Source organism: Camellia sinensis, chromosome 10 (assembly GCF_055761805.1).
Source record: "Camellia sinensis isolate YWXY chromosome 10, ASM5576180v1, whole genome shotgun sequence".
Lineage (NCBI taxonomy): Eukaryota > Viridiplantae > Streptophyta > Magnoliopsida > Ericales > Theaceae > Camellia > Camellia sinensis.
Genome location: NC_138970.1, coordinates 122,857,804 through 122,885,198, shown reverse-complemented (window position 1 = coordinate 122,885,198; position 27,395 = coordinate 122,857,804). Strand labels below are relative to the sequence as shown.

At 39.6% G+C, this 27,395-nt stretch overlaps 1 protein-coding gene across 11 annotated transcripts in view; it reads left to right on the top strand.

The window, feature by feature from the left end:
* The window catches only part of HRS1 (Histidyl-tRNA synthetase 1), an 85,927-nt gene that overhangs the window by 42,664 nt on the left and 15,868 nt on the right, over nucleotides 1-27,395 (top strand). For 9 of the 11 annotated variants that reach the window (XM_028225693.2, XM_082892199.1, XM_028225695.2 and 6 more), the window contains one exon: nucleotides 21,860-21,977. The exons of the other annotated variants lie outside the window; for them this stretch is intronic. In XM_028225693.2, the coding sequence (XP_028081494.2) occupies nucleotides 21,860-21,977 (118 nt within the window). The remainder of the gene's footprint in view (nucleotides 1-21,859; nucleotides 21,978-27,395) is intronic. 11 annotated transcript variants of the gene reach the window in all.

Genomic DNA, 27,395 nt, shown 5'->3' with positions numbered 1-27,395 from the left:
CCACTTATCATACCACAAAAAGGTATTCCTCCCATTCCCAACTTTCATTTTGATATTATGAATCAAGCTAGACCTAAGACGCTAGACCTAAGACCTAGGATTTTCCTCAAATCCAAGAAGGGTCAGTAAGCACGTTAACACTTTAGAAACTCCTTCCTTTAAGAATGTAGGTCTTAATTCACTGACTACTCACCCCTAGAAACTAGAAACCAAATATGTTTGGAGATAGCAGCTTTATTCCGTATTCTTAGGGACTTAAAGCCTAAACCCCCCCTCATTTCCAGGCACACAAAGATGAACCCAAGCCACCTTGGCCCCTTATTCAGCTTAGGGCCAGACCAAAAGAAAGACCTAAGGGGAGATTCAATATCTCTGATGACTTTCTTATGAAGGATAAAGACGGATGGCCAACAAACTTGCATAGAGAAGAGAATGGACCCTACCAGTATAGGAGAGATTCCTATTGGTCCAAAGTTTGATTCTCTTTGTAATCCTATTAGTAAGCTGTTGACAATCAACATACTTCAGTTTAGTGGGCATGAGAGGCACACCTAGATATCTAACATGGAGCTAATCCTCACTAAATCCATGGTATCCAATAGGATAGTCTTTAGGGAAGGATCCACCCTAGAAAAGAACATGTGGCTTTTACCAAGGCTTGGAGTAAGCCCAAATAAGGCTTGGAACTCAACCAAAGCATCTTTAATAAGTCTTAACAGTGGCTCTATAGCCTTGTTTGGTAGGGCTTATTTCTAGCTTATTTCAGCTTTTAGCTTAATTTAAGCTATTTTGATGTGTTTGGTCCAGTTTAACAATACAACTTATAGCTTTTTGTAAGTCAAAAATCAACTTATTCTTTGAGTGGGGGAGGAGAAGCTTAATTTATAAGTCAAAAATCAGCTTATGTTCACAGCTATAAGCTATAAGCTGTTAGGCTATAAGTTATAATCACTTTTCCACAGCTCTACCAAACAGGGCCTATACCCCTTATAAAAAATCATCAGGTCATCAACGAAATAGAGGTAACAATTTTTTTCTTCTCACATCTCCAATGAAACTTTAACGGAGGAGTATTAGCCTGCAGCCTATACTAGATTTCCATAACTATGACAAATAGATAAGGGGAAAGGAGATCTTCCTGTCTTAAACCTCTAGCACCCTTAAAATACCCACAAAATTCCCTATTAATGCAAAAGGGTTGGTAACACTAGCCTTAATTCATTGGGTCATATTAGGTGGAAAGGCGATAGCAGTCAAAACATCAAACAAAAAGTCTCACGTAACAGTATCATAGGCTTTCGTGATATCCACTTTCATAGCACACCTAGGGGACTTAGAAGCTCTGTGGTAACCTCGCATGAGCTCTTCAGAGAGAAAGATGTTGTTAGAGATTCTCCTCCCATGGACAAAAGCATATTGGACAAGATCAATAAGACCAGGAAGCACAACTTTGATCCTGTTAGCTACGATCTTAGCAATGCACTTGTACAGAGAATTACAACAAGGGACATATCTATAATTCCCCACTTTACTAGGATTGGGCACTTTAGGCACCAGAGCAATCAGGGTACTATTCACCTCCCTAATAACTCTCCAGAACTAAAGAAAGATTTAATGGCACCTATGACATCTCTACCCGCCACATCCCAAGAACTCTTAAAGAAACTAGCAGAGAGACCATCGGGGCCAGGGGCTTTGTTACTGTTCAAAGATTTAAAGACAGTCAATTTCTATATCAGTAACATCCTCAAGTAGAGATTTGAGATTCATCAAGCAATTGAAAAGCCCAGCCCACACTTCTTCTTAAAAACTAGGTATTAAGGAGAGAGAAACTGAAACCTTAAAACCAATACAGATAGGGCAACTCCAAGCGATGTGGGACACATTCCAACACATCCTCCTGGACCACAACATACAATAGCCAGACAAATGGCACACCAGTCACAGGCTCAACCAAACTCTGATACCGAATTGAAAAGCCCAACCCACACTTTTCCTTAAAACCGAGGTATTAAGAAGAGAGAAACTGGAGCCTTATAACTAGCATAGATGGGAAAACTTCAACTGATGTGGGACACATTCCAACACAAGCTTCCATCTAATCAATTCCTGAATTCTATCTAGACCCTAGTAGTTATCATTAAAAGGCTTGCCTAGCAACACAAGTTCTCATAAGCATTGACAAAAGAGGATTTGATATCCTCAATTTTGGTGACCTGGGTACCATCCTCCAAAACAACACAATTAATCCTACTTCTATTTCTGTTATTAGAGATGGACCTAAAGAAATACCTACTGAATTTAGCCATTGAACCCTGGACTTCTGAGAGGCATAGCTCTCCTCAGCCTTCTAGAGGATTCTTGTCCAGCATGACCTGTCTACTATTAAGATCTGCTCTAGCACATCTAACTCTGACAGAGAGCTCACTAAACTCCTTCCTGTTAAGGATTTTAAAGACTGGCTGTAAAGATCTCAGCTTACTACACACCCTAAACATAGGAGAGCCCCTAACATATTGACACCAAACACCCTTATCCAAAGGCAAAAGAGCCAGGATTAAGGCTTCCTAGTATTCTTCTCTAATAGGAGTCCACTTAGAGTCTCCTCCCAACTTCTCACAAGGAGACCTAATAGCATTGAAATCCCCCATAAAATGCAGGGGGAACTCTGAAACTGGCTGGCCAAGTCCTCCAATTTATTCAAAAGAGGTTTTCTAAGAACACAAGTATTATGAGCATAAATGAAAGAAGCAAAAACTGGATATCCCCATCATAAACATGGATTTTACAAAATATATATTGGTAAGATTGGTCAACAATAGCTACCTTACAAAAAATTGGGTTCCAACACATCCAGATTCTACCAAGACTGGCATGAGCATAATTATTAATACTATCCCAATTTTTAAACATATGTTTCACAATATACTCATGCTTACCTGACATCACTTTGGTTTCCAAAAGACCCGCAACATGGGCACCCTCAAGTTCTCTTTGTTTGAGAGGATCATTAAAACCTCCAACATTCCAAGAACAAATTTTAATAGGCATAATTATGAACAAAATGACACAAAAATGGGGGATTCACGGCTAAGAACTTACCTCTTCTTCTTCCTGCGGCTGCTAGAAGACCCAGCAGCTTTCCCAGCAGCAGGAGGTGGAGTCATAGCCTTTTGAACATTTGGCTGACCAGTTTGAGTAGTCTCCATAGATAGTAAGTGTTACTCCTTCCCATCTTCTAGACCAGGTACCTTGTTTGTTGAGTCTTGTTGGTCAGTAGCTGCAGATGATAGCTACCTCAGGGTCCCTCATCACAGGCAAGTCACCTACTTCTTGCACTACAGGGGTAGCAGCTGCCTCCTTCCAATTTCCAGATGCTGCCATAGGATTTCCCTCTCCCACTTTTTTTTTATTTCCCTCCAGCAATGCTCATTCTCCACTCCTCATCTGTCCTTTTCCAGATTCTGCTGATTGTTAAGTTGGGTTAAGCCAGCTACCTGCTTGGCTACACACTCAATATGCCAGAAACCTTGCAATGAGTGCCCTTGCCAGGAGTCCACAGATACTCCACTCTAATTTTTACTATCTCATCCTCACATTTGAGTAGGAAATCATTAGGAAGGGGGGATTCCCCTGTAATTTCGACAAAAAATTTTGCACAAGAGATTCTATTGCCCTGTGCAGTTAGTTTATCCATGTAGAGGGGCTCACCCATGACACAAGCAATTCTACTCAGTCCCTCTTCATCCCATAATTCCATAGGGATATTAAACAATTTAATCCAAATTGGAATTTTATTCAACTATTCCTTGGTTAGCTTTATCATTTTATGCCACTGTTTGAGAATCAGATAATCCTAACCAAAGAACCATGGACCATCCTCTAATATACTGTAACTATTCTAAGTAGAGTCAAACAGGAAAAAGACGAGCCATTGTTAGTAGAGATTACCTCCCTCAACCCTTTTCCCCTCCATAGATTGAATGCATAAGCCTTCATATAGTTGAAATTTAGGTTTCTATCTAGGAAATGGCCTACAAGGCATGCCTCCCACTTGTCAATGTTCTCTCTAGGGGGCATTTCAATAACTAAATCAGCCTCAAAATTTGGAAGGAAATAGCTCAGCTTCACTGATGATTTCTTTTTAGAAGACACCACTAACGCCCGGTTCTTCTTCATTGGCTATTCTCTGTTTGGCCCGAATTTCTCCCTCCAGAGTTGAAGCCTTCTCAACATATATTGGTTGGCACTCGTACCCACCTAAAAGCTTAATTCTTTGAGTGTAGAGCCATACAATGTATATTAGGACTCATTCTTTATATTCTTTATCCAATGTGGGACTTTACCTTCACACATGCTCCAACAATTTTCTCTTCATGTGTGGACCAAACATTAGGCCTCACCTTGCTTGAATAAATAAATAAATATAAATAACATAAAATTTCAAAATAAATAAGGTCTCCATGTCGACTTAAACCAAGCACGTCCTGCATCACGGATCTGTGACATGGTTGCTCTTAATAGAGTATGGTGGCTCATAATGGAGTGCATACTGGTGGCCTAGGTCGGACATAGTGTTGGATAATAATAGATCAGAGTTTAAAGGGAGTGAGAAAGATCTATAATGAACATGCGGATGATAGATCAGACTCGAGGGGGAGCAAGAGCAAGAGCAAGGCGAGACCCAATGTTTGGTTCATACATGAAAGGAGATTGCTAGAGCATGTGTGGAGGTAGAGTCCCACATTGAATAAAAAGTAAAAAGAGTGAGTCGTTATATAATTTGGATGGGCCCTCCACTTACAAGCTTAAGCTTTTAAATGGTTATAAGTTCCAAGCAATGTATGTTGGGCCTTGATGTACCACGTGGACTCTGGACTTTGTCCCTAATGGATTGGACCGATGTTGTTGCACCTCACGGCCTCCCTGAATGTCCCAACAAGTGGTATTTGAGCTAATCCTCTTTCCCCTTTGTAGTCTCTCTCGCCTTTGTTATAGTCCATCACGAGACTTCAGATCTTGTTCGACCCTTGCTAATGCACCACAATAACATGAAACCTCCATCATTGTGACCTTTGACACCGATCTGTGTTTCATGGACTCGGCACTTTGGGGCGAAGTACCCGTGTTGACACGACACGACACGACACGACATGGGTGCGGGTGTGGGATCTGTGTCGGATTCGCCTGTTCTCTCTCGGATACGGCTCTTTACAGACAACAAAAGAAATGAAAGATGAGAGAGCAAGAGAGAACCTGGTCGAAGCTCCATCCAGTCGAAGCTCCATTCGGTCGATCCAGTCGAAGATCGAAGTTCCATAAGTCGATCAAACAGTCGAACACCCCAGACGACTTCGAAAAGCCTCTCTCTCTCTCCCTCGTGATCGATTGCTTCGCTTTTCTTTTCTCTCCCTCTCCCTCTCCCTCTGTCGTCTCTGTCTCTTGATTCATATATCTATTCGTATCTATCTATATATAATAATAATAATAGTTAATAACTATATTATAATAACTATAATAATAACTATTATTATTATATATTATATAATAATTATTATATAACATATAATATAAATATATTTATAAGATAATATATACTTATATATATATATATTAATAAAAAAAAATAAACACATGTATGTAAAATAAAATAAAAAAATTAATTGGGTCAAATAACTATTATTTTTATTTGTTATTTATATTATATAACTCATCTTCATATAATAAATATATTTTTTTAAAAAAAAACTATTTAATGTATCCCCATACCCGTATCCAAATTTGGATACATATCCACGTATTCTTAATTTTTAATTTTGAAGTGTCCGACCCCTAGATATGCACCTGCACCCGATACCTGTACCCGAGTCCGTGTAACATAGACGCCGATTAGTCTAAACCAAGATGATGATGATGGAAGTAATGGCAGAGCAAACCTCTGTTGCAACCTCTTCATGTCTTAGTCATGGCCCTCATCTACAACTATCTGAGTTGCTTCACTTTGATGTTGTAAGCTAGCGTCTGTCCAGTTGCTGTCACTTATCGGTCCTTAGTTTGTCTCCTTTGTGTGTGATGAAGAATCCTAGGGCTTCGATGGTCCTCACATCGTGGAAGATGACATTTGCTGCAAAAGGTTAGATATAACCATTTAACCTGACCCAACAAATATCACCCAAACTCTTAAAACCCGAGAGTTGCATGATCCAAAACCCACCTAGCCCAATCTGACTCTAACCAGCCTGCCTCCAGCCCAAAAATTAACCCAACCTCATTACTGTATTTGTCTAAACCCATATTTATAATTTAGGAGCCACCCTTGTCCAGCCCAACAACCAATTACCCAAATCAACTACAATCAGCCCACTAAAAACCATTAAAAATATCCAGACCAAATTTATAAATTATCCCAACCAACCCTTAGCCTAGTTCAAAGCTCAAACAAAATCCAACAGTAGGAAAAGAGAAGAGAGAAGATAAGAGAAAAGAAGAAGAAGAGGCTACTGCCCTTACACATGAAGAATTAATGAAAGGAGAGAAGAGATAAGAGAAGAGAGGCAACAATATGAAATAGAGAGAATAAGAACTAGGGTTCTCTTCCTGTTCTTTTAATATTTATTCTTAAGGAAATTCTATTTACACCATAAATTGTCTTAGTACATACCATTACTTAGTTCACACCTTTGATATTTTTAACCTTTGATTTTTTACTCAAAACACACCACAATCTTCCTTTTTTAACCTAAGACACAAAGAATAGATCTCAGTATACACCACCATACACATCACACTCTGTACACAGTTCACCATCACCTTCACCATAACTATATATCGATGGTGATGACACATCGACGAAACGATCGCCGACATTGAAGATCTTGGATTCTGACCTCCGAAGATCTATGATTCTCACCTTTGAACCTCACGTAGGTTAGTTTTTTCCCATTTGTTTTTTATTTGCTTAGCAATTCACCTTCCATAGCTGCTTCTTTTTCGAATTTGGCTCGACATTGGTCGTCTAAACATATTATTATTGTATAACAAAATAAAATTGAACAAATTAAATGTTCAAAATATTTCTATTGAATAAAATTAATAAGTTCATACTTTTTATACTAAACAACTCAACTCATTCGGACTTACCATGTTCAATTTTTTACATGTGAATATTTAATATTTGGTCAGCCTTAATAATTTGAACAAATTTTTTTTGTTCGCATGTAAATGCTTGAACATTGTGTAAATGTTCGACTTTGATTAATTTGCATAAACAAAACTATCCTTCTAGTAATTTTACGAACGAGAAAAACAAAAAAACAAAATTGCCTTCAAGTAGTAAACTACCATTTTCATTGATGCGTTGTTCTGAAGCAAGAATTTGAGTGCCATCCATGGGTGCAAATTTTCAAAACCAATTGATTTTAATGCCTTTTCAAAGATTATAATATTTTGAGTTGAGAATATAAGTATAATGGAGAAGAGAATGAGATGATCTAATTGATAATGAATGTAATCATGAGTGTAGTGTGTTAGATTATAATGGAGAGGATGATGAGTGTTGTGTGATGATAAAGAAATACACCGTTTATATGTCTATATGTGATGGCGTGCAAAGAGTGTTTTGTGTTTTTGATTTATGAATTCTTTGGATTGGTAGAAAACACCATTATTGTCTTTAATAGTCGCTTTATTTTATGATATTATTGTAATATAAATTTAATGTTTTAATGGTGTGTACTGAGACAATTTATGGTGTGTAAATAGAATTACCCTTATTCTTATGTAAAATATTACAATAATACCGTCTTACTAATAACTAACACTCCCACGCAAGTCGGGGCAAAGATATTGCGAATGCCCATCTTGTCAAGAACCGAGTGAAACAGTATACTAGACACTCCCTTTTCAAAATATCCAGTTGATCTCCCATCTTGAAATACACGGTACAAATTACCCCCTCATTCAATTTCTCTTTGATGAAATGTCTATTAACCTCCACATGTTCTGTCTTATCATGTGGAACTGGGTTGTGGACAATGTTAACAACAATATTGTCACAATACAGTTTCGTACTTTTGTTTTGATCAAAACTTAACTTTTTCATGAGTGACTTTAGCCACAACAATTCACGTATTCCACGAGCCATTGATCGAAATTCTACCTCCACACTTGACCCAACAACTACAAATTGCTTCTTGCTACGCCATGTCATGAGATTACCACCTACAAAAGTGTAGTACCTTGATGTGGATCTCTTGTTGGCGATGGATCCCACCCAATTTGTATTTGTATAGGCTTCTATCTTTAGATCATCATGTTTTGAAAACAAAATATTTTTACCGAGTGTTAGACTTCAAGTACTACAAAATCCTATACACAACCTCAATATAAACTTTACTAGGTGAATGCATACCATACTAACTGCGTATGCTAAGTTAGGACGAGTGAGTGAAAGGTAAATAAGTCTACCAATAAGTCTTTGATGACGACTCCTGTCAACAGGAGTATCATTTTCACTAACCCCCAGTTTGTAATTCTATTCATTGGGAGTGTCCATAGGTTTACATTCTAACATCCTCGTCTCCTTAAGAAGATCAAGCACATATTTACGTTGAGAGAAAAATTCCATGTCTAGATCGAGCAACCTCAATACCAAGAAGTACTTTAATTCTCCCAAGTCCTTTATTTCAAATTCCTTGGCTAATGAATTCTTCAAATTTTCCATCTTTGCTATGTCATCCCCAGTCAGTACAATATCATTCACACACACTGTCAATGCATTTATCCTCATGCTAAGAAGCACGAACACTTCTAAGAAGGTGACGTATCCGTGTTAGACACCCCCGATACATGTTCGACACTCTTCAAAACGTGTCCAATTGTTTAATTTTTTTTGAAGACCGGACACTTGGTGGACACACATGTCTATCACTTAAACACGTCTATCAATTAGACACGTGTAAAACTAATTATAAATTTCAATAAAACAATTTAAGATACAATAATAAATCAAAAATCATATAAATTTATAGGAATTAGTGTCTTATTGTATTTTTTATTATCTTGTAATGATATATTCATATATATAATATATAATAAATATATAAAATTATCGTGGACGTGTCGTGTCTTGCATTTTTCAAATATTGGTGTGGCGGTGTGTCCATGTTGTATCCATGTCGTGTCCATGTCCGTGCTCCTTAGCTCTCATGTGGTGAATGTTTGACAAACAATGTACGATCAACTTGACATAGACAATACCTAAACCTGAGCATAGGTTTGGTAAATCTGTCAAACTAGGCTCTCAGTGATTGTTTCAAACCATACAAAGGTCTCTTGATAATCAAATCAAATCTATAGGTTTGAGTATTTTCTTTGGCCACTAGCCAAGCCTTATCTCTCAACAAAACCATCTGCCTTATGTTTCACAGTGAACACCCACTTACATCCAACTGGCTTCTTCCCATAAGGTAATTCAACCAACTCCCAATTATTGTTTTTCCTTAGAGCATTCATTTCTTCACACATCAACATTTTCCATTTGGGATCAGTGAATGTTTCCGAGACATTCTATGGAACAGACAGAAGATAGCTGGGATGCAAAAGCATGATAAGATGGTGAAATTGATGTAAGGAAACAAAATTAGAGATAGAATATTGAGTACATGACCTCACACCTTTATGAAGAGCAATAGGAACATGAAGATCAGATTCAACACGAGGAATAAGTGCATGATTAGAGGATTTAGAATTAGGTACAAAAAAGCGATTACCTGAGTCATAGGAATCAGATTGGCAAGGCAGAGGAAGAGGGATAGTCTTATCCTTTTGTCGTCTAGAATATACTTTCAGCTCTCTAGAAGGCGTATCATGGTCATGCACAGGTTCCTTCTCCATTGAAACCTCTTGTTCTTAAAACTTGGATCGAATGATGGACTTATTGACACAACAGGGAGCCCAATTGGGGATGGAGCTTCACTCAACTGCTTCCCTTGAAGCAAAGTCTCAAGTGGGTAATATGACTGAGTTTAAAAAAAAGGTCACATCCATGTAGCCAAACACTGAAGGAAGGAGGATGATAACACTTGTAACTTTTTTGAATGGTAATGAATTTGGTAGTTTGAGGATCAAGTTTATCCCGAAGATGCAATAGAACATTATGACATAGAACACACAACCAAAGACACGAGGAGGAACTACAAACTAATTAGAGAAAGAGGAGACAAATGAGGAGGACGAAAGCTCAATGTGTGATTGGAAACCTAAGACGAGAGAAGGGACCTTGTTAATAACATAAGCAACAGAGAGGACAGCATAATAGACATTGGAGAACACTCATGGAAAAACACAAAGCCTGAGCGACATTAAGGACGTGATGGTTCTTTCGTTTAGCAAAACCATTTTGTTGGGGGGTGTCATTGCAAGTGGTTTGATGTATAATACCATGGTCTCAAAAGTATGAACAAAGGCCCCCATAAAAGTACTCACCCTTATTATTAGATAGAACAAATTCTAACTGAGTTATTAAATTGAGAGAGTGCCATTTTGTGAAATAGTTGAAAACTAGAAAACACATCACTCTTATTCTTCATCGAATAGACCTAGGTAGCACCAGAAAAGTCATCAATGAAAGTGACAAACCATTTAAAACCAGACAAATTAACAACTCGACTTAGACCCCAAACATCATTATGAATAATAGTAAAAGGGCAATTGCTTCTATTGTTACCGATAGGAAAAGACATGCAATGATGTTTAGCAAGTTCACAAGGTTCACAATAAAATTTAGAACTATTCAACTAAGAAAACAAAGCTGGAAAAAGTTTCTTCAACAAATTAGAAGGATCTCCTAATATAAGGTCTATAAGCCACAACTGCTCCTCCGATGAAGCAGAAGTCACAAATTGATGATCCTACCGAACTTGACCATCAATAGTCCCTTGAGGGTCTAGAAAGTAAAGACTCCCCTCATCTTACCACTGTCAATTGTCTTTCTCATGAGTAAATCTTGGAAAACACAATGTGTGGGAAAAAAGTTCACTCAACAATTGAGTTGTTTAGTAAGGCCTATTTCGGGAAGCTGGCTTTTTAGCTAAAAAGCCAAAAAGCCACTACAAAAAAGTCAACTATTCTCTCTACATTTTTGTACATCTTTTTGTAAAAAGTCAAAAACCTATTGAAAAAAATCAATTTTCAAAACAACCCCAAGACTACTAACTAAACGAAGACTAGTAGACAAATTAGGAACATGCAACACAAAAAACTGAGGCATAGATGGAGTGTCACGGATGAAACCTTTGTTGGACACTGAGGAACGAGAACAATTAGCTATTTTAACATGTTGTCCTGAACAAAGAATATATAACAAATTGGACAAACTAGTCATGATCAGAAGTCCCAGAATCAATAATCCATGGGAAAGACGATGATTGACAAGAAGCACTTAAGGCCATGGTAGTATTACCTGATTAGACAAAAGTAGAAGAAGTAGAAGAGGTACCCATTTTTGACATAAGACGGCGGAAGGTCTCCACTTCCTCCTTGGTTAGAACTACAGACTCAGAGGAGTGTAACACATGTATGCTTTAATCTATTGGTGGGTGTATTTAATTCCTTTATTTCTTTTTTGGGAGTCTTTTGAGTTGTTGTATCTTGATTTTGGAGGAGTACAAATTGACTTAAACTTATTGGGATTGTTCGTTCACGCTTGTTTACGTTGAAAAATTGTTTGGGAACTTAGAAATCTTGTTCTGGGGTCGACACCAATTTTGGTGGTGTCGACATTTGCCTTTTGTTGTTGGCCTCAAGGGTCGACTCCGGTCTGGGAAGGGTCTACCCCTGTCTATTGCAGAATTTGGGGTTTGCTTGTTGGAATTTAGTGTTGACACCAGTCTGGGAGGTGTTGACACCTTGTCCTCTACACACATTAATGTCTTAGCTTTTCTTCTTGAAGGGTCGACACCTCTGTCTGAAGGGTCAATCCCTGTGTAATTTTCAGATTTTTGGGTTAGTTTGGGCTCTACGTCAGCTTGGGCCCTACTTTTTAGGGGTTTTTTGACTTGTTCTTTTCATTTGACTTTTGGGCTATTGTTCTATTATTACCTTGCTACTATAAATAGGCTCCAAACACTTATTTTTCTCCTCCTTTCTCTCTCTGCATCGTGAGTTTCTCTTCTCTCTCTCTAAACTTAAACTTTTTCACTTTGATCTTTAGATCTACTCACCTAGAGTGATCTTTTCACTTTGGTCCTTTGCGAAAGATTGTAGATCTCGTCAAGAGCTTCCTTTTGCTCCGAATAGTTCGTGGTTTTGTTGCCGGTGATTTTTGGGTTGCCTTCTGTTCGTTTCAAGAGGTAGGGGTTTCTAGTTCTCCTTTAATACCCTCATTTATAGATAGATTTGTGGTATTTTCTTTATATAAATACAAAGTTTATATTTTATGCATATTGTGATTAATCATGAGATTGGGGGTTAGGGTTTGAAGAGTTGGGTTTACTTGTCGGGTTAGGATTTTGGGTCATGAGTTTGGGTGTATAAGCAATATAAGGGTTGGAATAAAATGTGTTTTGTGAAAAACTTTAATTTCTCTTAAAAATCCTAGTTTGGTTCATGAAGATAGATAGTGGTTTTGCTTAAATTGAAAGTAGTATCATGAAATTGAGGCATCAAATTACACATGTACAAGCTTAATTGAAATTGCAAAGAGTTTGAAAATTTATGTAAAAGTTGCGACTGAATCCTCAATGTTGATATTTTAATTATGTCATAATATGAAACCAAACTTGGGGGAAAGAAATTACTAATGGTATGGATGATATGAGCTTTGTGATGAAATGATGATGTGGAGGTTTAAGAGTTTGTATTGAATTATGCCGAATTGTATTTAATAGTGTTGAATTGGGTTGTGTTGAATTTTGTTGTGTGTTATGTTGAATTGCATTAAGTTATGTTGAAATGTGTTGAGTTGAGTTGTGTTGAGTTAGGTTGAGTTGAGTTGAGTTTAGTTATATTAAGTGGTGTTGGGTTGTGTTGTAATTGGTACCCGCGTGGGGAGTTAGAAAGAAAAAGAGGAAAATGTTTTTCGGTGCCCACGTCCCTCCGTATAAGAGCCAGTAAATGTGGGGGTGGTTTTGAATTTATGGTGCCCAAATGTCCTATCTAGGCTTATCACTGGACGAATGTGGGAAAAATGTTTTTGGGTGTCCACAAAGTCCTGCCGTATTGTAGCTGGCAAAAGTGGAAAAACGGATGGTTTTGAAAATATTTTTGGGTGCCCACTTCCTACCATATAATAGCTGGCAAATGTGGGGATGGTTTTAAAGTTGAAAATGTTTTTGGGGTTCCACGTCCTGCCGTTTGATAGTCGGTAAATTTGAAAAAACATAGTTTTTGAAAAAATATGGTTTTCGAGAAAAGGGTTTTTGGAGTTCACTTCCCACCGTATAATAGCCGACAAAAGGTGGAGGGTGTTATGAAATGGGTGCCCATTATCCTGTCGTATCAAGTCGGCAAAAGGTGGAATATGTTGTGAAATGCATTGAATCGGTGATGATATGTGTTGTTAGCATATTATATTAAGAGTTAGCATATTATATTAGCCGAAAGGTTCACTAGGGTCTGTCTGTAATCATTTTATGCACTCAGGGATAGCACTCAGGGATCATCTTGTAATTGCATTTCTTGTAAACCCTAAATCTTCATTTATAAATAGGGGGTGATATTCTATCATTCCTTAAGCTGGTTACCCAAGCTTCATGGTATCAGAGCTACACCTCTAGGGTTAGGGTTCAAAACGTACCTAGTTGGATCATCTGCTGGGTTGACCTCCTCCAGCCGTCCTCTGTCGTTTTCGTCTTCGTCTGTATCGTCTTCGTCTGCTTCGTCTTCGTCCCTCAGCTCGTCTGCTCGTCTGCTTCGCCTCAGCCCGTCGATCTCCTCCAGCCGTCATCGCCCTCGCCGTCCTCATCTCCCTCGTCTTCGTCACTCTGGTATCTATATAACCTGATATATATAAATATATATATGCTGATATATATATAAATATAACCTGATATATATATTTATATATATAAATACATGTATATATAAATAAATCAATATATATATATATATAAAAAAAAAAAACAAAAAAAAATGATTTCTTAATTTTTTTGTTATGTCATTATAGTAGTCATTGTGCTTGTTATCTCACTACCACCTTCCGGGTTTGTAATTGTCACTAGTTTTGTTGCGGGTTCGGTAGTATTGTATCCATGACAGATTCCACTAGTGTGTCCCCTTCTTCTCAAACACCAAAGAGTAAGAGTCCCATTCTACCTACTACCATGACTGAGAACCCCAACCCTAGTCTGAAAATCACCACCTCTCTATTTAATGGTCAAAACTACCTAGCATGATCTCAAAGTTTGACTTTGTTTTTGAAAAGCAGAGGGAAGATGGGGTATGTTGATGGCAGGATACAGGCACCTAGTACCACTGACTCAGGTTATGACCAATGGGAGATTACCAACTCTTTGATTATGAGTTGGCTTATCCATTCGATGGTTCTAGAACTTGGTGAGGGCTACTTGTCTATGGAGACCGCCCAGGGCGTTTGGGAGGCTGTGGCTGTTACCTATTCCCGCAAAGGAAATTTTTCACAGGCATTTGAGTTGCGCCGCTCTATTGAGAGCTCACTTCAGGGGGAGCAAACTGTTCTTCAGTACTTCACTTTCCTCACCAACGGCTGGAAACGCCTTGACCACCTGGAAGACTATAAGCCCGTTTGCCCTACTGATTCTATCGGGTACAAAAAATTCATCGCACGGGAACGGGTCTTTAAATTTTTGGCTGGCCTAAATGTGGGGTATGATCCAGTTAGGGGTCGAGTTCTGAGTATGGATACTCTTCCTTCACTTCAGGAGGCATTTGCCTATGTACAAAATGAGGAGAGTCGCCGGTCTGCCATGATGTCCCCTGTCTCTACTGACCGTTCCGCATTACTGTCTACTCCTCGAGATGGCCTCAGCCTGCCTCCTCCGTCTGCTAATAAGGAGTCTGTATTCTGTGATTATTGCAAGAAGCCGCGGCATGCTCGTGAGACGTGTTGGAAGCTTCATGGGACTCCATCCGGGGGTCGAGGTGATCGGTCTGGTTCTCGAGGAGGTCGGTCAGGCCAATCTAGAGGACGTGGTTCCTATTCCCGGGCTCATCAGTCTAGTGCCGTTGATACCCTTGATTCTAATTCTACTTCTGTTACCCAAACTTCTGATACTGAGCTGGAGGATGCTTTGCGCCAATTGTTGGACCGCCGATCTTCTATTGCTCTCAGTACCGCTTCCTCGTCCTTTGCCCGCTCAGGTAACTTAGCATCTTCTCCTTGTGCTTTCCTGTGTCATACATCCTTGCCTTGGATTATTGATTCTGGTGCCTCAGATCATATGTCTGGCTCCTCTGATCTTTTCTCTGTCTATAAGCCCTCTTCAGGTCAGGGCAAAGTTAGGATTGCCGATGGTACTGTTTCTTCCATTTCTGGAAAAGGTTTAGTCCAAGTCACTCCTACCATACATCTATCTTCTGTTCTCCATGTTCCCAAGTTTTCTGTTAATCTGTTATCCTTAAGTCGTCTTACTCAAGATTTGAATTGTAGTGTGACGTTTTTTCCTGATCATTGTCTTTTTCAGGACCTTGTCACGGGGAGGACGATTGGTAGTGGTAGTGCAGAAAATGGTCTCAACTTCCTAGATCAACCGGACAAACTTGCTTATTCTTCCACCACGTCTTCTACTACCCCTGCTGATTTATGGCTGTGGCATCGGCGTCTTGGGCATCCCTCATTTCATTTACTTAAGCATTTATTTCCTTCTAGTTTCGCAAATCATCATGTGTCTGACTTTCTTTGTGAGTCTTGTCAACTTGGAAAACAACATAGAGCTTCTTTTGCTCCCAGTTTGAATAAAAGCTTCGTTCCTTTTTCATTAATACATTCTGATGTTTGGGGTCCCTCTCGTGTTCTGTCTGTGAAAGGTCATCGCTGGTTTGTTACCTTTATTGATGATTTTTCTCGTGCTACTTGAGTGTATCTCATGAAAGATAAGAGTGAGGTTTTCTCTGTGTTTCGCACTTTTCATAAGATGATTTGTACTCAGTTTGGGGCCACTATCAAAATATTTCGTTCTGATAATGGCGGGGAATACATAGATTCTGGGTTAGGACAATATTTCTCTACTCATGGCATCATCCATCAGACCTTTTGCACCAATACCCATCAACAAAATGGGGTGGCCGAACGCAAGAATCGGCACCTTCTTGACATGGCTCAGTGCATGTGTTTTTTTATGAATGTACCTCGGCCCTATTGGGGCGACGCTGTTCTCACCGCTGCCCATCTTATTAATCGTCTCCCTACCCAGGTCTTGGACAAACAGGCTCCGCTTCACGTCCTCCTCGGTTCTCCGTCCTTGTTTTCTATTCCTCCCAAAATATTTGGTTGTGTCTGTTTTGTCCATAATCACTCTCCCTCTCGTGGTAAGTTGGACCCTCGCTCCCTCAAGTGTGTTTTCCTTGGTTACTCTCCTACTCAAAAGGGGTATAAATGTTACCACCCTTCTTCTCGTAAGTGGTTTGTGTCCATGGATGTCACTTTCTTTGAATCCCAGTTCTATTTCTTGTCCTCTCCGGTGTCACCGTCCTCATTTCCGGGGGAGCCTTGGTGTGAAGTGATTCCTGTGCCTCCTATGGTGGAACCAGTTGTTCTTGCACCACCCTCTACTACTGTGCTTCCTATGGTGGAACCAGTTGTTCTTGAACCCCTCTCTTCTACTGGGACTATAGAACCCACTGTCACCAAGAATACGGACGGGCATGTTTATGTCCGGGACATAGACAGAAAACAAGTTAACTGGATACACGGGACCGTTTCTGCTACCCCACTGCCATCTCCTGCTTCTGGTGAGAGTCGAGGTAACTTTGAATCTCTCGAGTCCATTGATCTTGATGTTCCTATTGCCAAGAGGAAGGGTGTGAGATCTTGTACTCAACATCCTATCTCACAGTTTGTATCATACTCTCATTTGTCATCCTCATATAGAGCGTTTGTGTCCAATATTTCCTCTGTTAGCATTCCTAACCATTTTCAGGATGCTCTTGCTACCTCTGAATGGAAACTAGCCATGATTGAGGAAATGAAAGCACTTAGGAAGAATGGCACTTGGGAATTGACTGAGTTACCTCCGGGCAAACGACCTGTGGGATGTAAATGGGTATATACTGTGAAACACAAAGCAGATGGGTCTATTGAGCGTTACAAGGCAAGACTTGTGGCAAAAGGGTTTACTCAGACATATGGCATTGATTATCAGGAGACCTTCGCACCCGTGGTTAAAATGAATTCAGTCAGAATACTTCTCTCTCTAGCAGCTAATCTAGATTGGCCGCCTTATCAGTTTGATGTCAAGAATGCTTTTCTCCATGGTGACCTCGAAGAAGAAGTATATATGGACATTCTTCCGGGTTTTGAGGATCATCAAACAGAAGGCAAAGTATGCAAACTTCAGAAGTCATTATATGGTCTCAAACAGTCTCCAAGGGCTTGGTTTGAGAGATTCACTCAGGCTATGTTTAAATATGGATTCAAACAAAGTCAGGCAGATCACACATTGTTTGTGAAACATTCCTCACACGGTAAGACTACAACACTTATTGTTTATGTAGATGACATAGTTCTTACAGGCAATGATGGTGGGGAAATACCTCTGTTGAAGAAATATTTAGCTAAAGAGTTTGAAATCAAAGACTTGGGCAGCTTGAAGTATTTTCTGGGAATTGAAGTTGCTCGCTCTAAGGATGGGATATTTATCTCACAGAGAAAATATGTGCTTGCCCTGTTGAAGGAAACTGGGATGCTTGGCTGCAAGGCATGTGCCACCCCCCTGGAACCCAATCAGAAATTAGGGGATGATGAAGGAGGAGAAGTTGTGGATAGGGGGAGCTATCAACGATTAGTGGGTAAGCTCATTTACCTATCTCACTCCCGTTCTGATATTGCTGTTGCTGTCAGTATAGTTAGTTAGTTTATGCATGCTCCTCATCAGATTCACCTTGAGGCTGTCATGAGAATCTTGAGGTATTTGAAGTCTGCTCCTGGTAAGGGTCTGTATTTTTCAAAGTATGATCATCTTCGTGTAGAAGCCTATACAGATGCTGACTGGGCTGGTTCAGTAACTGATAGGAGATCAACTTCAGGGTATTGCACATTTGTTGGCGGCAACCTAGTTACTTGGAGGAGTAAGAAACAGAATGTGGTTGCCAGGTCAAGCGCAGAAGCTGAGTTTAGAGCTATGGCACAAGGTGTGTGTGAACTTTTATGGATCAAATTATTGTTGCGTAATCTAGGTATTGATCAGACGGACTCCATGCGGTTATACTGTGATAATAAGGCCGCCATCAACATCGCTCACAATCCAGTTCAACATGACAGGACAAAACATGTTGAGATTAAGCGCCACTTCATTAAGGAGAAACTCACTAGTGGTATCATTTGTACTCCCTTTGTCCAGTCTGGTGAACAACTTGCTGACATTCTCACCAAGGGGATTGGGAATAAACCATTTCATGACATATTAGGCAAGCTGGGCATGAGAGATATCTTCGCACCAGCTTGAGGGGGAGTGCTAGCATATTATATTAAGTGTTAGCATATTATATTAGCCGAAAGGTTCACTAGGGTCTGTCTGTAATCATTTTATGCACTCAGGGATAGCACTCAAGGATCATCTTGTAATTGCATTTCTTGTAAACCCTAAATCTTCATTTATAAATAGGGGGTGATATTCTATCATTCCTTAAGCTGGTTACCCAAGCTTCATGTGTGACTTGTGATAAATTTATGAAATTACAATTTGATGTGTAATTTGGTATGGAAGGGGAATGCATATAGAAATTATTTGAAAATAATGGATAAGGAAATAGTAACTGGATAAGGGGTTGGTGATAATGAATTCACCGGGTTGTTTGTAAACCATAAGGAAAGATTAAGAGTTTTGTTTTGTTTTGTAATTAATGGAGAAATTGAATTAAAAGGGTTTATCATCCTTGTGATATGTTGAATTATAATTGGTAATGCAAATGTGGATGTGATGTAGTTGTGATATGTTAAATTTAGACAAGTAGGAGTTGAGTGTAGGAGAACTGCTATTGAATACAAAGGAGATTTGGATTTCTACGTTAAGGAGTTATAGCAAATATGAATAGACCAGTGGGAATGGAGTGCATGAGGGCTGTTTTGAGTATTAAGGGAACTTGAATTTGAGGTTATGGTGTTATAATAAATGTAATTAGTGAAAAGGGAAAATGGAAAACGGAAATAAAAAGAGAAATGTTAAGATGGAAATTAAAGGAGGAATATTTCGGAATGGGTTAATAAATTTAAAATGATGTTGTTCCTTAAACATATTTGTTTTCAAAAAGGATTTGGATTTATGGTCTCCTGATGATAAGGGATAATTTTTATGACTGAAGGTTTTCCTCAAATGTTCAAATTCATTTTGAGAAAAAGGTACTCTACGTATGATATTTTGAAATTACAAAACATCACCTTACTATATGGTATTACCCTGCATGCATGATCATTTCTATCTATGTGTTCATTATTGTTGTGGAACTATGAGATTCCTACTAGACAATTGTGCTCATCCCTTGTTTCATTTTCTTACAGAAAGAGAATTCGGATTGATTGGTTGGAGGGTTAAGAAGTTCATGTATCTTTTGTGTGTAATTTCATAGTAGATGTGAAAAAATTGAATTTTGTACATTGATATTTGTAATTATTTATTTGCAACTCCGTAGCAGAAGCTTGGCATGTATTATTATTATTGTTGTATTCATTGCGAGAGAGAACGTGTGTTATTATGTTTCTATTACTCAAGAGTAATAGATGTTTATTTAAAAAAAAAAAAAAGGGATTGAAATTAAAGGTTTTTGGTAATGTTTCCGAGTAATTAAAAATTAGGGTGTGACAAGGAGCCACTTGCAGTAGGGACCAATGGGACCGACTTAGTAATTGTAGACGGATGAGCAGTAGTATGACGTGCACAAGAACTACCTCTACCACTAGTGTGATGACCTCTACCCCCTAAAGGAGGACGACCATGAAGTTTCCAACAATGCTCCCTATCATGCTGTGGGCGGTTTCAAACATCACAATAAAGCTTATCCTTGTCCTCGAAAGAATCACCATATCGACTCTTTTAGGTTTCTTACCACCCGGCGAGGAGTCTTAGAAAAATGAGGTGAACTCTCTTGGGGTTGTGGGTGTAGCATAACCTCCTGTCTGCTCTCCTCGCACTGAACATTAGAGAAAACGGCTTGAAGAGATGGAATCAGCTATCTACCTAAGATGTGTATCCATACTTGATCACACTAAGGATTTTTTTTTTTTTTGGGGGGGGGGGGGGGGGTGGTTGAATATCCTACTAAGATTTAACCCTTTTGAGAAATTCAATGATCCGATCTTGTTCAATCAATTTTTGCAATTTCAAAGTATCTGCTGTACAATCCATCTCGAGAGTCTAATAATGATCCAACTCCTTCCAAAAAGCATGAAGGGTGTGGAAAAAAGTGACAACAGTAGAATCCCGCCGCTTGGTATTGTGAATTCGACACTTCAGCTCGTATAATTTCCCTTATTGGAGTAAGTTTGTGCAGCCGCATCCCAAATCTCCTTTGCCGTGTCCATGAACAAACAGATCACAACTGATTTCAGGCTCCATAGAGTTGAGAAGCCAAGATATAACCGTGGAATTCTCAGTATCCCGTTGATCTTAAAGGAGATCATCAGCGTTTGGTTGTACAACTTTGCCAGTCATGTATTCCATTTTCGCCCTGCTTTTGATAAATAACTTCGCTGATTGAGACCAAGACAAATAGTTACAGCCATTAAGCCTCAAGGCGTGGGATTATTTGAGACAGTTTGGAGAGCAACAGTGACTGGTGGTTGAGGCATCACACTTCCTTCTGACATGATTAGGTAGTAGTTTGACAAATATCACCTAACAAGAAGGCTGTAGAGACAAAAAACAGCCAGAAACAAAACAGTGCTCTGTGAATACTAGGAGACAACAAAACAGGCCACCAGAAGCACAAAACACCCTCAAACCACCAAAAAAGAATTCACCGCTGCTCAAGACCTATGGATACAGAGTCTATAGTGTTAGTCGGCCCCCTAGCGATTGAGAGAAAAAGATTGATGAACTGAAATACCTTTGGAAGCTGAAACTGGAAAATAGCCCTTGTTTTTCCAAAAAATACAAAAAAAATGGAAAATCCGAGCAAGGCCTCTTCAATTGAAAAACAAACAATATATATAGGGTGAAAGAACTATTCTATAAGAGCAATATTCTTAAGAGCAGGGAGGGGAAGCCTTGCATCTAGGAAATAACCTACTAAACAATTTCTCCACTCATGAATACCACATTGTTCAATCTCCAAAGGCAAAGTAACCATGACTTTATTCTCTGAGAAACTAGGAGGATGATACTCCAAATTCATCATTTTGCTATTAAGAGCAATACAAACCAAAACTTACTTCCATGAATGACAAGTCTGCCAAGAGTAAAAATAGAAGCAAGCTCTAGAGTTTAGGATCTATATGTCAAATAGAAAGTTCAAAAGTGTATTGAGTTGTGTGTTACTCCGATGTTAAGTTGGATGTTGACATTCTGGAAGTCATTCTTTGTTGTGCCTGGTTGCAGAAAGATTATGACATCCAGTTCTTTTTCCATTTGTAGCTTGAATTTATTTATTTATTTATTTTCCTTCTAGATTATTCTGTGTTTTTGAATACTTGCTCCTCCTAAATTTATTTACTATTTTCTATTGGAAATAGATGGAAAAGATTCCAATTGATGAGATCAAGAAAGAGTTGAGGTCTGTTGAGTTGTCAGATGAGGCTATTGAGGAGCTCCTGCAAGTACTCTCTATCAAGTCTTTAACAAAGTTGGAAGGTTGGTTGTTGCAACATAGACTGAGATGTGACCTACACTTTTTGTGATCTTGTCAGTTGAGTCTTACCTTGTTAAACTTAAATTCATTCTTTCCTTGACATGTAAATGATATTATGCTCGTCTAAAAATGCCTTTGGGTTCTGTCTTCTGCCTTACATGTATTGTTCAACCATATGTATCCTTATATTTTGTACATCATTTAGGTCCTTCAAGCCTTGCACTTGTAGAGGCAAACTATTCTTGCAGAGGGAGAGAGCATTGTGTTAAAATTGATGTATAAAGAGAAATACAGAATTGTATTATTGATTGATATTTGTAATTGTTATATTTATTACAATGATTCATGATTCCTATATATAGAAGAGGGTGAGTGTGTAGTAGGTAAGGAGTAGGTGAAGTGGAGGTGGTAGTGGTGTAGTGGGTTAGGTTTAGTGGAGTAGGTGAGGTGGTAGTGGTGTAGTGGGTTAGGTTTAGTGGAGTAGGTTTAAGTGGGTGAAGTAGGTGGAGAGTAGGTGGAGAGTAGGTGGATTTTAACAGCCCCCCGCAAACTCAAGGGGGATAGGAACTAACCAACTTGAGTTTGGAGAGAGTAACAAAACAAGAAAATACATAAAAATAAAAGAGGATAAGAGACACTGTATGGTCGTGTCAGACCATTGGTGAAGACACTGGATGGTGGTGTCATAACGTTGTAGAGGACACTGTATGGCGGTGTCAGACCGATGTAGAAGACAGTTTATGGGGTCATGTCGGACCGTTGTAGCAGACAATGTTGTGACAGTTGTTGTGACAGTTTACAGAGTCTTGCTGGACCCTTGTAGAAACTAACCGGAATCAATGTCGGGACAGTTTACAGAGTCTTGTCGAACCCATGAAGGAGCTAACCGGAATCAATGTCGGGACAGTTTACAGAGTCTTGTCGGACCCATGAAGGAGCTAACCGGAATCAATGTCGGGACAGTTTACAGAGTCTTGTCGGACCCTTAAAAAGTCGCACCCTCAAAAGGTGTGCCCAATCTATCAAAAAACGTGCCATCAAAAGGCGTGCCATCAAAAGACGAGCCATCAAAAGGCGCGCCCATTCCATAAAAAGGTGTGCCGGACATGATGGCGAGACGCGTGACCACATTGGCTTGCGCGCCCGTTTTGTCGTCTGGCGTCAAGTGGCGCGCGATGCGCGTGTCTGCCTCTTCATCATGGTCTTTATAAACCGAAGCGGAGGCTGAGGCTTGAAAGCATAACTAACCAGTGGAAACCTCTTCGTTCTCTGAGAGAGATTTCTGAGAGAGATACTCTGTAACACTCTGTTTTCTGAGAGAGATTTCTGAGAGAGATACTCTGTAACACTCTGGTGTCTCTGTTTTTTGAGAGAGATTTCTAAGAGATATACGCTGTAACACTCTGTTTTCTGAGAGAGATTTCTGAGAGAGACACTCTGTAACACTCTGTTGTCCAGAAAATGGCTTCGTCTTCCCGTGGTCTGCTCACTCTCTTTCCAGACCTTAACGAGTCAACGAGAGATAACTGGTGCGGGGGCCAGTGAACCTCAACCAAGCGTCCCAGGGTTTGCTCCGTTGAACTTTCCTATGCGGTCTGTGGAGCAAAAAATGGCAGTGCAAACTGACATTGAAGCCAATCAGTATACATTGAAATCATGTGTGGAAACCATGACTGCGGTCACAAACCTGTCGCACCGGCTGCAGAGTAGGACAAATGAGGTGCAGCAGTTAAACGCCCAACTGGCTCTGCTCCAACGCATGTATAAAGATGCGCGAGCAGAGATAAGTGTGCTAAAGGCGGAAAACAAGGAGCTGAAGCGGAAGGCCACCGTGATGTTCCGATTTGGAGGGCCGCCATATGCTGCAGTGGAGGAGCAGGGAGTAGTGATCATGCCCAGTGGAGTGGGAAACACGGAGGCAACACCGGCAAGGGCCGTCCAGGACGGAGGCAAGAAGAAGAGACCGGCGGCAGAGTAGAGAAGGGAAAAGGAAAAAATCCCGCCTGTGGGTGGGTGTTTGTGGGTGATGTTTGTTTGTTTGTTTGTTTGTTTGTTTTTTTTTTTTTTTTTTTTTTGTGTGTGTGTGTGTAAAATTGTGATCGGGGTTGATCCCGGAGAGGAATAAAATATGGGTGTTGTGCAAATTTGTAAATTGTTTGGTTTTTTTTTTTTTTTTTTGAAAGAGGGGGAACACGCCCATGTGATAATAATAAAAAATAATGAGAATGAGAAGAAATGGGTTGGTACAGTGCAAGTGTGTTGGTAATATATTAAAATAAAATAAAAGAAATCCAGTGGGGGTTTCGGAACCTGTGGGCTAGGATAGTGATGTGAATATATTAAAATGGGTAGGAGTGTCCATTTCTGCTTGAAGACTTCGTAAAGACCCATTCGGATGGTGGAATAGAGAGTCTGGCGGAGGATGGTGGCGGAGACGCCGGAGTACAAGGCAGCGACGCCTTCTGTTTGGAAGATCTTCACCCCAACCGAGATGAGACCCGCCTTCGGCGGCGGCGGCGGTTGAGTTGAAAGCAAAAGCAGTGGAAGGAGAGAGGTGTTGGTACAGTGAAACTTTTGAAGCACAAGGGAACTGGAAAAGTTCGGCTCGTTATGCGACAATCCAAAACCCTCAAGATCTGCGCCAACCATCTCGTTCTTCCGACGATGTCGGTCCAGGAATACACCGGGAACGAAAAGTCATGCGTTTGGCATGCGGCTGATTTCGCTGATGGCGAATTGAAAGATGAACTCTTTGCCATTAGGTTTGGGTCTGTTGAGAATTGCAAAACATTCATGGAAATGTTTCAAGAGGTAGCTGAATCACAAAAGAAAGAGGAAAACAAAGATGCATCTGCTGCTGCCAGGCTACTTGAGAAACTGAGTGTTGAAGATGAGAGAGCAGCAGAAGACAAAGCCAGTGAAGAGGTGTCTGTCATGGTCTGAGAGAGCCGAGAGGTAAGAGAGAGGAAGATGAAGTTACAGTCTGGGTATGTGTAGAGGTCCGGCGGGCGGCCAAGGCGAGGCTGCCGCCCGCCGGTGAAGCAGAATGAAAAGGTTCTTAACCTAGCTCTGATACCATGTTAAAATTGATGTATAAAGAGAAATAGAGAATTGTATTATTGATTGATATTTGTAATTGTTATATTTATTACAATGATTCATGATTCCTATATATAGAAGAGGGTGAGTGTGTAGTAGGTAAGGAGTAGGTGAAGTGGAGGTGGTAGTGGTGTAGTGGGTTAGGTTTAGTGGAGTAGGTGAGGTGGTAGTGGTGTAGTGGGTTAGGTTTAGTGGAGTAGGTTTAAGTGGGTGAAGTAGGTGGAGAGTAGGTGGATTTTAACATGTTTATTAAGACGTAAATATAGTCACTAACTAGTACTCTCCTGGATGCAGGATGATTAGGGACAGTGCTGTAAGGACTTTAAAGCTGAATTTTTGTGGGTTTTTATGGTGGCATAAAGCTGAAAATTAATAAGAATTTTAGGATTTCAATTAATGACTGGAATGAAGTAGGTTTAGGATTGATAAACAGGGTGAGAGAGATCAGGAGAGGGGCTGTTTAGGAGCTGTGAACAGTAGCTTGTGAACAGTAAACTGAAACAGAAAAGAAGAAGAAAGAAGAAAATAGTTGTATGAACCATTCCTAGAATCCCTTAGGCATGACACTTAGGTTAGTGTCACGACCCGAATCCACCCTTGGATGTTTAGACCATGACCGGCTAGTAATCCTAGATTACCTCCGGCCTCAGAAACAAAACTTATAATTAAAATAATAACGGGGCACTGCAGAAGCAATAATAAAAATACAACCATGTCCATTGAGCGGTGCATACATGAAATTTTCATAAGTAAAACTTCAACCTTCTTCATAGATATGAACTCATAGTATGTCAAACATCTTAACACTTACACAAAATATCCATACAAGAAGTTTCAAAAACAAAAGAACATGAGACCAAGATCGCCCCATCACGGAGGCACTTCGAAGTGGCTTGATAGAAGGGTGGACTCCTGAGGTTGCTCTAAGCTTGACGCTCCATTTGCTCACCTACATATAACTTAGAAAATATGAAAAAGAAGAACTCCGAAAATATGAGGAAGAAGGAATATATTTCTGTTATATTCAAAACTTCTTATCTTACAAGACCAAATGACACTCCTTATATAGGAGATATTACAAACATCATCATAACCCATTATATGCCACTTACATATTATATATTACCACTATCTACCACTATCATATTATATACATGTCACTATCTACCACCAACACCACTATCATATTCTATACATGCCACTATCTACAACCAACACCACTATCATATTCTATACATACCACTATCTACCACCAACACCACTATCACATTCTATACATGCCACTATCTACCACCAACACCACTATCATATTATATGCATGAACACAATTTCCAGCACTCCCCCTCAAGCTGGTTTGAAGATATCTTCCATAGCCAGCTTGCTAGTCAGCTTATCAAATTGCTTCTTGTGTAGTCCCTTCGTTAGCACATCAGCTAATTGTTCACCTGTTGGAAGGTAGGTCATACAGATTATGCCAGCATTGATTTTCTCCTTGATGAAATGTTTATCCACTTCTATATGTTTTGTGCGATCATGTAGAACTGGATTATGAGCTATAGATATAGCTGCTTTGTTGTCACAATAGACCTTCATAGGTGTCGGGTGAGAAAGCTTTAATTCTTCAAGAATTCTTTTAATCCACATTACTTCACAGATTCCATGGGCAACAGCTCTGAACTCTGCTTCTGCACTACTTCTAGCTACCACATTCTGTTTTTTACTCCGCCATGTAACTAGGTTCCCACCTACAAATGAGCAGTATCCGGATGTTGATCTCCTGTCTGTAACACTTCCTGCCCAGTCTGCATCTGTGTATACTTCAACTTGAAGATGTCCATGTTTCTTGAATAGTAAGCCTCTCCCTGGAGTTCCTTTCAAATATCTTAAGATCTTATAAACGGCCTCAAAGTGCTCTGCCCCTGGTGAGTGCATGAACTGACTTACCATGCTGACTGCAAAGGCAATATCAGGCCGCGTATGAGACAAGTAAATCAATTTCCCTACAAGTCGCTGATATTGTTCTCTCTCTTTGACTTCTTCAGCCTTAGCAGCTTGTAACTTCAAGTTAGGCTCGATCGGAGTCTCCGCCATCTTACAACCAAGCATACCTGTTTCTCCAAGGAGATCAAGAACATATTTTCTCTGATTAACGAATATACCTTCCTTGGATCTTGCAAATTCCATTCCGAGGAAATACTTGAGGGCTCCCAGATCCTTAATGTGAAATTCTTTTGCGAGTTTCTCTTTGAGGGCTGCTAACTCTGCTTCATCATTACCAGTTAAAATGATGTCATCAACATAAACAATCAAAATTGCAATTT